Raw genomic sequence first — 12,837 nt, 5'->3', positions numbered from 1 at the left:
CTGCAAACTTTTTTTTTTGAAACAGGGTCTCATTCTGTCACCCCGGCTGGAGCGCAGTTGCGTGATCATGACTCACTGCTGCCTTGACCTCCCAGACTCAAATGATCCTCCTACTGCAGCCTCTCAGGTAGCTGGGACTACAGGCACATGCCACCATGCCTGGATAATTTTTGTATTTTTTTTTTTTTTTTGTAGCGACAGAGTTTCACCATGTTTCCCAGGCTGGGCTTGAACTTCTGGGCTCAAGCAATCCTCCCACTTCTGCCTCCTGAAGTGTTGGGATTATAGACATCAGCAACCATTCCCAGCCTTCCCTTCCAAACTTTTAAGTGAGAGAAACTATACCTCTATCTTGTTCAACAGTGTTATTTCCAGGCTCTATTATTTGTGATCAATCATAACTCCTCTTTTATATAGATTTCAAAAATAGATAAAAAGATGTATCTCTCTGGAGAGGGAAAGTCATGTAAGGTAGCATTTAAAAACCCTATATGTTCCCCAAAACCATGTATTCTTATGAACTTAGAAATGTCCTAAGATATGAAAAAATTTACATAGGACAATATCTTCTTGAGAGCTTTCTGGACATCCTCAACTCCAAATGATCACCATTTCTATTTTGGAATGACTAAACCTTGATTTTCATCTCTAAAATTTGTTTCAACTTCAAGATTGTAAGCCCCATGTTTCCTCTCTGTTTCTAGGGCATCCTGTTTTTCTGCCTCTTCCATATCCTAGAGGCTGCTGCATCTGAGCCGGTCCTCATTAGGAGCTCTCCTCTCCCCAGCAGGTTTCTCTTGGTCTCTCTTGCTTTTGTCCCCAGCCCTGATCTCATAATGATGCATTTTACAGATTCTGCCACCTCTCCAGCAGAATTGCTTCTCCCCTTGAACTCTAGGGTCCTAACCATGTATTTTGAAGTGCTTGAGCAGAATCATAGATCACTTTAAAGGAAAATAGTAGCCTTTCAACCCGGAGGGGAGGTGGCCCTTTGGATAAGAATGTCATTTGGCCTCTGACATTTTGGAAACATCGTTGTCATCATAGTATCTTTCTCATCACAACCTTTCTCTCCATCACGGCCTTCCTCCCACCATCCTCATCAGCAGTGTCATCACCACTGTCCTCATCTCTATACTTTAGAGAATACTGGGTGACAGGTACTATCTAGGTGCTTTTAGTCATTAGCTCATTCACAATGACCTAATGAGGCAGGCTCTGTGATCAGCCCATTAACAGGTGAAGAGACTGGGATGTAGAGCAGTTAACATGCTCACACCACATGGCGGTCAGTGGGATGTGAACCCAGTCTGGCTCCAGCGCCCCCTCCTTACTTCTCAATCACACTACCTACAGCAGTGTTGCTATCCGAAGTGTAGGAATCCCTTTCAACAGCAAAGAACATCAGCCTTTCAGGAACATGATAGAAAGTTTAACTACGAATTTAATTTATCAAACATTGGGCAAAGACTCCTTTGGGACATTTAATATCCAAATGAGAGTCTAGTGTACTTGTTATCACTTCTTTTCATCTGATTATTTATCTCTCTTTATGAATTTAGGTATCAGCTCTGCCATTTGGGAACCTCAAGCTCATTGTCTAATGTCCATTGGAAGAAAATTTTTGTGTTTCTGCCAGTATTCACAGGAGGATACATTTTCCTTATGCTACTCAGTGTCTCTTTTTTTCAAAATTTATTTTTTAAGATTGACAGACAACATTGTATGCTTTTAGTATTTACAATATGATATTTTGAAATTAATATGATATTGTGGAATGGTGGCTAACCTTTAAAGTCCATGTTAAATTATTTCTTGGATTCAGTGACATTACAAACAACAGTCTCTCATTCACAGTGTTTAGTCCATAACTGAGCACACATTTCTTTTCTTCCTAAGTCACAGGAGCCAAATTCAGAGTGGCACTGAAGTAACTAATTAATCTCACACAGTTGGTAACACAGATTCATCTTCATATTTTGGGTTGGGGTTATCCTATTTTTGTTCTCATTGTTATGTTTATATTGAATATTACAAGGTGCTTTGTGTTTTTATTTTGAAATAGGTTGAAAAGAAATTCTAAAGATAAACAAAAATCCCCCAATGAACAGTCCATGAAACACCAGCTCAATAAGCCATATGAGGTGGCCTAGAAAAAAAAGTCTCCAGGCCAAAGAAGAATGAGAAACCCATAGACCATACCTAACCCTGTTAGAGAAACACAAAGCATTTTAAAGTTAATCAGAAATCCTGCAGTTAAATAAATCATTTAAAAGTAATCAATTCAGTGTTTCCCACATCTATTTGACCCTGAAGTATATTTTTTTCATTCCTATCCCCATGCCGGTGGTGTAATTTGTGGGACTAATTTCTTGGAAATGAATTAGAATTGTTTGGAACTAATTAGAACTGGTGTTCTTGAAATACCGGTTTGGAACCATGGCAAGACTGAGCAGTCTGTATTAGCAGCTAGAGGAACCCTGCCATGGGAAGTCAGAGAATGGAGCAGATCTAGTTCTGTGGACTTTGCTGTTTTGAGGTTGGAATCCTGAGTGCCCAAGACACCAGAGGGAGAAAGGGGGACATCTACCTCCTGAGTGAGCCATGCAGGGCTGCTGAGGTGAAGAGTCTGGTATGGCTTGGTTCTGTGTCCCCACACAAATCTCATGTTGAATTGTAATTCCCAGTGTTATTGTTGGGGCTTGGTGGGAGGTGACTGGATCATGGGAGTGGTTTCTAATGGTTTAGCACCACCCTCCTCATGCTGTCTCATGATGAAATTCTCATGGATCTGGTTGTTAAAAGTATGTGGCACCTTCCCCTTTGCTCTCTCTCTCCTACTCCTCCATGTGAAGATGTGCTGTCTTCCTCTTTTGCCTTCTGCCATGATTGAATGTTTCCTGAGGCCTCCCCAGCCGTGCTCCCTATACAGCCTGCAGAATCATGAGCCAATTAAACCTCTTTTCTTTGTAAATTACCCAGTCTCAGGTAGTGCTTCACAGCAGTGTGAGAATGAACTAATATAAAGGCCACTGGGGAACTCGGAGGTTGAGAGGATCTACCTGTCTCAAGCCACCCCAGGTAGCCTTGAGATTCCTCCAGAGAGGGTTGGGGCAACTGCAGGTCCTTATAGAGTTTTTTTTTTTCTCCGAACACCATGGAAGTTGGAAGTATTGATGGCAGATGAGGAAAGCACAGCACCACAGTTAGGAGTACAGTTTTGAATCACAGGAACTTGGTTCACTTCCTGTTTCTGCCACTTTTTCTGTCCATGACCTTGGAGCTTGTTCTCTAGATTCTCTGAGCATCACAGTAAGCTCATTTGTAAAATGGCAAAGCCAGGCTCACACAGTCAAATGAGGCAACACATCTCAGATGGAGACACCATGGTGGATACAGGAAAGACCCTGCAAAAGTCAGGGGCCATCGTACCTATTCCATATTCTTCACTTGGTCAGTAAGAAAGGCATCAAATCCATGCTCTGGCCCTGGCCCCTAAAAAAGCCATGATCTTACCACATTTCCATCAGATGCATAGTGCAAACAGTTTCCTGGTTTGGGTACAAATTTAGTAACTGAATGTGATCTTGTGCCCTTCCCTGAACATCGCTCCCTTGGAATAAATGGAAAAAACAACCATGATCCATAATCATAAAAGCACGGGGACTGAGAATAAATAATGGCTCTCCTAGACCAGCTAACTGTTGTTATTTATAAGCTCCTGGGCCACATTGTTATTGACTAGGAAATCTGCTTTACCTCCTTGCTGCTGTTCCGTCTGGCCTCTCAATCTGCACTTGCTGGAAAAAAATAGTTATTGTTATGCTAAAATCACAACGGGACTCTCATAACTCACTGCTAAATAACACCAATAAAACTATGAAAATGGCACTTGGGCATTAAAAGTTATTTTCTTATGGACTTTAACAAGATTCAGTGCTTTTGTTCTCACCGTGCTCTGGTATTTTAGCCTCACACACATACACAAAATAAAAATGTGAGAAATAATTCCAGCAAAACACCATCATCTTTCCCACAAAGGAGTATTTTGATTTTGAAAGCGGAGCCAGCGGGAGCTGTGGTACATGAATTAACATCAATCAGTAATCATAGCTGTGACCACAATGGTGGTTGGTGTTTGGCACAGGGGTTTACCTCTTTCTTGGTGAATTTTGGTGAGTGATCATTTTTGTCATCGATCATGATCATGGCTGTGGCCGTGCCTGTTAATCCAACATCCAGTCCAGCCATATCTTGAGCCTCGATGATCAGCTCATACTTGGGATTTTCCAGAGTCTACAAAGCACGAGCACAAAGAAAGAATATGACATTTAGATTTGGGTTACTGTTTTGGAAAGGTGGCAAGCATGTTGTTGGAGCTGTCACTCCCCCTCCTCCATTTAGGGTAGGCATCTTTAAGCAGTGATAACATTTTTACCTATTGTGTATGAATGTGCCTTTGGAATCTCTCTAAAGACCATCACTATTCAAAGGTTGGAGTTTGCCATGGGGACAGAATATATTATATTTATGATTCTTTTTTAGGGAGATATTTGATATATCACAGAATGTTCCATTCCCTGGGTTTGGGTATACATTGTCCTTCTTTTTTTCTTTTTTCTGAGACGGAGTCTTGCTCTACAGTGCAATGGTGTGATCTGGGCTCACTGCCACCTCCGCCACCCAGGTTCAAGCGATTCTCCTGCCTCAGCCTCCTGAATAGCTGGGATTACAGGCGCCCGCCACCATGCCCAGCTAATTTTTATATTTTTAGTAGGGACGGGGTATCACCATGTTGGTCAGGCTGGTCTCAAACTCCTGACCTCGTGATCCGCCCGCCTCAGCCTCCCAAAGTGCTGGGATTACAGGTGTGAGCCATCAAGCCTGGCCCCTACGTTGTCCTTTAATGTTCACATCCATATCTGTTATTTCAGAGACCTCAGGAAGCTGATCAGAAATGAGGCTACCTTTGATGATGAGCTTAGGACAAAGATGGCAGCTTTAGGAACTTGCATTTACTGAAAATCTGATGAGGCAAGCATTGCATTACCGCACTTTACAGAAATCCTTGGTAATCTTTTCAACAAGCAGCTCAACTTGCAATAATCGTTCCCATTTTACAGATGGGGAAAAAAACCCCCTGAGGTTTAAAGTCACTTGTATCACACTTCTTTCAGGTATTTTTTGTTGTACAGGCTGTTAAATTTGGAATATGCATTTAATCCAATAATGATCTGATACATTTAACACAAGCAATATTGCACTATTCTCTCTCTTTACATATGTGTTTGTCATCTGAATATTTGACAAAGATTTGGCTATCATGTTTATATAGTCAAAACAACTAACCAAATAGCCCTGATCCTAAGATGAAGAAGATGCAGTCATGGTAAATAACAGCCCCTACATTTAAATTGTATTCGGTAGTAGGTTGCTGCTTGAACCGGTCCACAAGCATACCATTTGTCTGGTAAGGCAGCACCCCACATTTCCGTTGGGGACCTATCCTTTACTTATTCTCTGCTCAGGCGGTTTGGGTTGGGATTAGCTTTCTCTATCTCCTACCCATTGAACTTTCGGAATGAGTCCTAATTAGGAGAAGCCAGTCAGTGCATCTTATTCCAGTGATATAATGATAAGTCCATGCCCCACGTTTGACAGTTAGGCAAAGGAAGTTCTGTTTCCCTGTGGTGTGGACCTGGAAGCATTTAGCAGGGGGAGCTAGAGGAGTCATCTTATGACCACAGGAGGAGTAAGGCAGGAGAAGCCCCTGCATCCGAGAACAAAGGCAATATCCTAAGAGAATTAATTATACTTGAATCTCAGAAAAGAAATGATTCTTAGTGGTTGTACTGGAGCCACTTCATCACGCCACTCCTGAAGCTAGCCCCGCCTGTGAACTTTTCAGCTAATGAAGGCAATAATTTTCCTTATTTGCTTAACCCACATTGGATAGATTTCTTAACCACTCACACAGAGAGTCCAAGTCGAACTACCTTCAGTAACAAAAATAATAGGTGTTTACAACTCACATAAATAGTCCTACCAGTATGATGGCTTCAAAAACAGCTGGTTATACCCACCAATAATTAAGAAATACCACAGGAAGCAAAGAACAGAAATGCAATGGAGGATGTCTAATTTTCTTCTAAAGTCCTAAGTTTACATGGTAAATTTCAATAGCTCAATGCTAGCTCTCTCATAAACTTTAAAGTATTTTGAAGTGCAGTTAGCTGTCTGCTCACGGAGACATTTTTCACCGACTGTTCCTTTAACTTCTGAGTGGCTTCTGAGCTACTACTTTAAGGAGTACCGGTTCTGTTGGGTGGTTTGTTAAGACCCTCCACTTCAATTCACGGTGATGAGTGGGAAGTTAGTGTGCTCCTGTGACAGCTCTATGCCTCATGTTTTGGTTTCAACTCCAGCTCCCCCAGGATCGAAGGTCACAGAGTTCTCTGATTGCTGAGTGCAAGTGGAATTGACATGGTACCCAGTTTCAGTTCTGGCTGGGTCAGTCGGCACTGCTCTGTGAAGGTGCTTCAGATGCCATCTGCCCTGGTTCTGCCTGGTTCAAGAATTCTGGTAATTTTGCTCCTGGCTGGTTTCGTTGGCACCTCTCAGTATAGATGCTTGAAATCCCATCTATTCTCAAGCTGAAGCTGGAAAACTTGAGCCTAATGGAAGTGGCTTGCTGCTTGTCATCACTGACAAGCTGGATTGGATGCACTATTGGCCATAATTTCTGCAGCTGGACCATAGGAAACCAGTAAATTGGTCACCTTTAAAATCTTTCCCGAGTGTCTCTGAACAGGTTAACCACTAGCCTGAACAGCACAGGTCTAATTTCTTGTATGACACTTCTACTTTTGTCATAAAATATTGTACTTATTTTTGAAAGCACACAATTACTGACATAAAAATTATGTGGATTCTCCTCCAATATTGAAGAGATTATGGTAAATATCATATTATTTTTCCCATATAATGTCATTTACCGACATAATTCCTAGATGTTAATTTAACAACATCTATATAGTTAACAATTGTTAACAACAATTGTTGTTATATTTACTATATTGTTAACAACAATATAATCATATGTATATTTTATAATTTACTTGTCTTCTATTTAGGCCTCTTGGTTATTTGCAGTTTTCAAAATGTTGACAATTTTAAATAACATTGCAATGAACAACTTTATTCACGAAGCCTTATATATATTTTGGCTATTTTTTTATTTTTTTGGTTTGTTTTTGACTGATAGATCCCAAGATGTAGAATTACTAGGATAAAGGTATGAATGTTTTCAGGCTTTTTACTCATATTTCAACATTTTTATCCAAGAGGATGTTACTAACTTTTATACCAGTCCTACGAGAATGTTTGGCTTTTGATCTCAAACAGGGCTGGTCTCTAAAGGACAGCTCCTGACATTGCCCAGTGAAGCAAATTGGGAGACTGGGTGAATCTACGATGGTGGCATAACAAGGAAATAAAGTCCTCATAGCATTCATTCTTCTCAACCTGCAGATTGCTGTGGGGACATGCTACAGGACTGCCTCAAGCACTCACTATAGCAGGAGTATGCTGCTTGGCTGTCCTGATACCCACTCTCTCTTCTTCTGGTACCTATGCTCTAATTCCCTTGGGCATCACCCCTTCCTCACCCTCAGTACAGGTACAGTTCAGGTGGGTGGGGCTGATCCCACTCCTGATCTAGGGATGGTCGCGTCGTTCAGGTCTGGCCAATCAGGGCTTTCCATTCCTATCATCATGTGATGAAGACATAACCTAAGTGAGTCCACCCTGAGATTGAAATTCACCTCCAGGACATTGTTCTTGAGTTCTTTCAGAATGCTTAAGGAAAAGAAGTTCTCCTTCTGTTAAACCTGGAGGTGGTTAGGGCATCCAACTGGAGCTAGCAGTGGCCACCTGTAACCACACAAAGAAAGTCAACCTGAGAATGAAGGTAACACAGACTAAGAGGTAGAGACGGAGTTTGCTGTTGTTTTTTTAACATCATATGAGTCCCCTAGTTGTCATCCTTGAAGCCAGAATTTACTCCTTAGATTTTGCGAATTCTATGAGCTAATACATTTTGGCTTTCCTCAAGACACTTGATTCAGATGATCTGTAGTAGGAATAATGCAGTCTTGACTAATATTGCAACTATTGCAACGACACTATGATCAATTATCTGATTAGCAAGAAAGCATAGGAGCTATTACATTATACAATAGTATCAAAATAGGTTCTTCAAAACAGTATTCTTATCATTTTATGAATACAGCATTTTCTCTTTTAACAGTTTCCCTTAAACAGAGACTTTTTTTGTATGCCCAGGGAAAGTTACTATAATTATTTATTAAAAAATATATTTATTTATTTTGAGATAGGGTCTCACTCTGTCAGTCAGGCTGGAGTGCAGTGATGTGATCATGGTTCACTGCAGCCTCGATTTTCCTGGCTCAAACAATCCATTCACTTCAGCCTCCTGAGTAGCTGGGACTATAATCACACTCCACCATACCCAGCTAATTTTTGTATTTTTTGTAGAGACGGGGTCTCCCTATGTTGCCCAGGCTGGTCCTGAACTCATCAGCTCAAGCAATTTGCCCACTTTGGCCTCCCAAAGTGCTGGGATTATAAGCATGAGCCACTGTGCCTGGTTTAATTCTTTCTTTAATTAGTTTATGCATCTATTTAATTGGCAGTTAATGAACTTCTTGGGTAAATGTTGTGTTGGGTACTGGAGATACAGTGATGGAAAAACAAAAGTGTCCTTCTCCAAGGAGGTCAAAGTTCAGCACTGAGGACAGTCCTATTGACATATTACTGCAAGAAAATAAATCAAAGCTAAGCAGAGGTATGTACAAATTCTTATGGTAGCACAAGGGAAGGACATATTGGCATAACTCTCGTAGTTCAACAAATTTTATAAATAATTTTAGAAAATGAACCATTTTCCATCTCCTGAAGTAAATAAAACTTTGCACCTATAACGAAAAAATAGATTGATTAACCTAGTAGAGAATCAATTAGACTGTTATGTAGATAAATTGCAAAGTTTGCGATGAGGTTTCAAACATCTAAATTGTCTGGCAAACTTAAGGCTGACCTTCAAAATATTTTTATTACTGAAGTAATATCCAATTATTGTAAGCAACATAAAAATAACAGTCATTTCAAAGAACTCTCCTGCACCCTTGCCCAGCCCCACCTCTGAGAAGGAAATATTGATAGCCATCTCCTTTTTACTACACAAGTAGACACACACACAGGTACATTTAAATATCCACATATTTAATACACATATTTGTATACATACATGTTTCATCAAAGTAATACTGTTTACATAGTGACAAAATTTGTTTTACCATATCACTTTTATCTCAGTGCTTACAGAGCTATTCATTTTAACAGCTGTCTAATAGTCCAATGTATAGATCCACTATAATGTACTTAATCAGTCCCTATTGGATGAACATTTGGGTTGCTTCCACGTTTCCAATCTTTTTTTTTTTTTGTGAGTCAGGGTCTTGCTCTGTCACCCAGGTTGGAGTGCAGTGGCATGAGCACAGCTCACTGCAGCCTCGACCTCCCAGGCTCAAGGGATCCTCCCAACTTAGCACCCCAAGTAGCTAGGACCACAGGCATGTACCACCACACCTGGCTACTTTTTGTATTTTTTTGTAGAGACAAGGTCTCCCTGTATTGCCCAGGCTGGTCTTGAACTCCTGGGCTCAAGCGATCCTCCCACCTCAGGTTCTCCAAGTGCTGGCATTATAGGCGTGAGCCACCGTGCCCTGCCCAAGTTTTCACTTTCAAAAGCAATTCTAATATAAAAAGTTTATTGGCCTGTTATGATTTGGGGATTTTTCTATAATGAACGTTATTGCTTTCACAAGGAGAACAGTAACAAAATCCCCAAATCCAATAATAAAAGTCACCTCCTTTGGAATGTAAAAGACCCAGTTTGCACTTAAAAATTAGAGAAAATGCCACATGAACTCCCTGGCTCATACATGATCAGAACACCTTCTGCTTCCCTCTGACCTACTTCCCGATCCTCAGAGTCTTTTCCGGAAAGTCACCCCCTAATTTCCTAGCTCTCGGAGTCACTCTTACTTGAAATACACACATCTATTTTTAATTCTGTATCCCTTGCTGGCCACTCTGCATTTGCTACTCTGCTGGAAGAGATTCTCTTTAGGTGTCCAGCCCACAGATGCCCCATTCTCCAGGAGGAAATTCTGATGCAGAGAAATAGACCCCTGTGACCACGTGTCGTATCTGTCTCCCTTGCCAAGAACTGACTAATTCACAGGTAGCTCCCTAATTTAAGCTGGGACAATTGGATTCTGAAAATAGGAAATGTGGGACTGAGAGTCAGGAAAACAGGAATGTAGGGTAAAACCTCTTGCATTTCTCCATGGAACTCCTAGGACCAATAGAGGGATTTTTGCCTTGAATGTTTTGGGAGGAAACTCACCACCCTTGTGCTTCTCTCTGCCCATAAGGAAGGCACCCTGCCTCTTCACTCTTCCAGCTTCACCTTCACTTGTCCAGCTGCCCTGTCACTAGTGAGTGAACTCATCAGCGAGAAGGGGGCCCCATGACCAAGGTCAACCCCATTCTCAAGATCAAGTTGTATTCTCCCTGGGCCTCTCCTGATTCTGTGTTTCTTTGGTTCAAGGCTCAGAGGAAAGATGTGTAATCAGCTCCAACTCCAAACAACTTTTGTGCTGAATTTTGCAAAAGGTGCTGCTCTGCCAGGAAGAAGCAGCTTGGCTGCTAAGGACTGGAGCTTTGCTGGCCCCTGACTTCAATGCTTTCCTTGATTCTGTAACTCCTTCCAGTGTATACTCAAGAGCGTCTTTTAGGTACCAAAACCAGCCCAAATGAGTTTCAGTTGCTTGCAAGCAAAGGAACTTGTGGTGAAAACAATGTTGTGTGTTCACTGGATCCTATTTCCTCAGGCTCCAGGAGCATATGGCTAGACTGTACAGCCCAGGCGTCCTTGCAGTCAAATGGACTTGTGCGGCTGACTGTGGTCAGTGGAATGTGAGCAGAAGTTATGTACTTGCTGTGGTCCTTAAACCTCCCACATAATCTTCCACACTTTGTTTCTCAAAAAGGAAGAAACCTGGATCTCCAAATGACTAAACAGTGCAAAGCCCCTTTGCTGACCTGCTTTAGACTGTGATGGGAGCAAGACATAAGCGATTTTTTAGATTTAAGGGTTGTTTATGACCATGCTTAGCTTACCTTGTTCAATATGAAGGCTATGTGCCCCATTTTGCTTTATTTTGAATGCCCATTTACTATCTCCCTAAGTGGATGACAAAGTTTTCAAGGGCAAGGACCATGCCTTTGGCCACAACACGTAGCCAGTACTCAGCACACAAGGTGGGCGATTTACTTTCATTATTGATAATGATGATATATTACTGTTTCCCTGAACTAAATTATATCTCAAAGGTCTGAGCATATCAGTGGCATTTCCAAAGCAAAGTCATTTATTCTCAGGGAACGACTTATACTTTGGGGAACTCCAGCTCAAGGAGATAGAATTTTATTTGGAGGAAGAAATGCACTGTGTCAAAACTGGAAAAATTAAATTGGCTCCTCTGATTTTATTTGAAGCTATCTGATCTGTAAGAGATATCTAAGAGAGTCAAGCTGCTCTCCTGGTTTGAGTTCTGCAGTCATGCATTTCTATTGCATTTGCTATCTCCTCCTGGGTGTCGACTAGCTACCAGCTAATATATATCCTACAAACAAAAGCAAGATGGTATGTCTCCAAGAAAAAGCCTCGAGTGAATCTCCATAGACACAGGCCAGGTTCACTGATCACACTGATTTGAAAACCAAACATTTCATCTTGAAAAAAGAATCAAGCCAAGCCATTAAATCTGGCACTTAATCAATCACCAGACCCTCAATGTTTTGCACAGCTACGATGACATCCATACCAGTATGCATTTAACGGAACATTTATCACTAATAACAAGCATAGTGGTAGCTGTGGGGGGAAAAATCAACAAATAGATGTGACATGGAAAAAGCCTTTCCCATTAACCCACACAGTACCCCATCTCTGTCTCGCCTGGTCTTGAACTGCACTCTACATCCCTCTTTACAGTTTGTCCAGATTGAATTTCTTTCCACGGTACCCCACTTTTTCCATTTCAAACATTTCACCTCTACTTCTTGCTCCAGGAGAATTCCTGCTCCTTGGCTGATGGTCATTATTCACAGCACAGAAGCTCCACGAAGCCAGGGACCTTTGTGCACAACAGGATGGCTGACACTTAAGAAGGAGGCAATCACTGTGTGATCTATTATTATCACCCTGGCTCCACGACTTAGTAGCTGAGTGATCCCAGCCAAGCTGCTTATGTTCTCATTGCCTCCATTTCCTCATCTGTAAAGTGGGGCAGAATAATCCTTACAGGATAAGTGAGAATTAAAAGAGGTAAAGTGCTAAATACAGAGCCTGGCATATGTAAATGCTGGAAAGACGCTACTGCTGTTACTTAGTAGAATTTTTGGGAAATCTTTTGAAGATGTAGCAAGAAACTGAGGGTGGCCTTCAGAAAGAGCCAAAAGCAACTGCCAACAATGCTGCCAACAGCCATTGAGTGAACTTGGAAGTGGAGCCTTCCTTAGACAAATCTTCCAACGAGACAGCAGATTCCGAACACAGGGGTTGTAGCTCTGTGAGTGCCCATCAAGCGGAGAATATAGCTAAGAAATGCCCAGATTCCTGAGCAGAGAAACTGTGAGATAATAAACCCCTCTTGTTTCAAGTCACTAAGTTTTGAGATAATTTTT

At 41.4% G+C, this 12,837-nt stretch overlaps 1 protein-coding gene across 1 annotated transcript in view; it reads right to left on the bottom strand.

Annotated features, from left to right (window-relative positions):
- CDH13 (cadherin 13) overlaps positions 1 to 12,837 on the bottom strand; it is a 643,409-nt gene that overhangs the window by 208,307 nt on the left and 422,265 nt on the right. The window contains exon 4 of the mRNA XM_011970562.1: positions 4,156 to 4,296. Within this exon, the coding sequence (XP_011825952.1) occupies positions 4,156 to 4,296 (141 nt within the window). The remainder of the gene's footprint in view (positions 1 to 4,155; positions 4,297 to 12,837) is intronic.

This window comes from Mandrillus leucophaeus, unplaced genomic scaffold (assembly GCF_000951045.1).
Source record: "Mandrillus leucophaeus isolate KB7577 unplaced genomic scaffold, Mleu.le_1.0 Scaffold10, whole genome shotgun sequence".
Taxonomy (NCBI): Eukaryota; Metazoa; Chordata; class Mammalia; order Primates; family Cercopithecidae; genus Mandrillus; species Mandrillus leucophaeus.
Note: the sequence above shows the minus strand (reverse complement) of the source record. Positions and strands in the feature narration are given on the sequence as shown.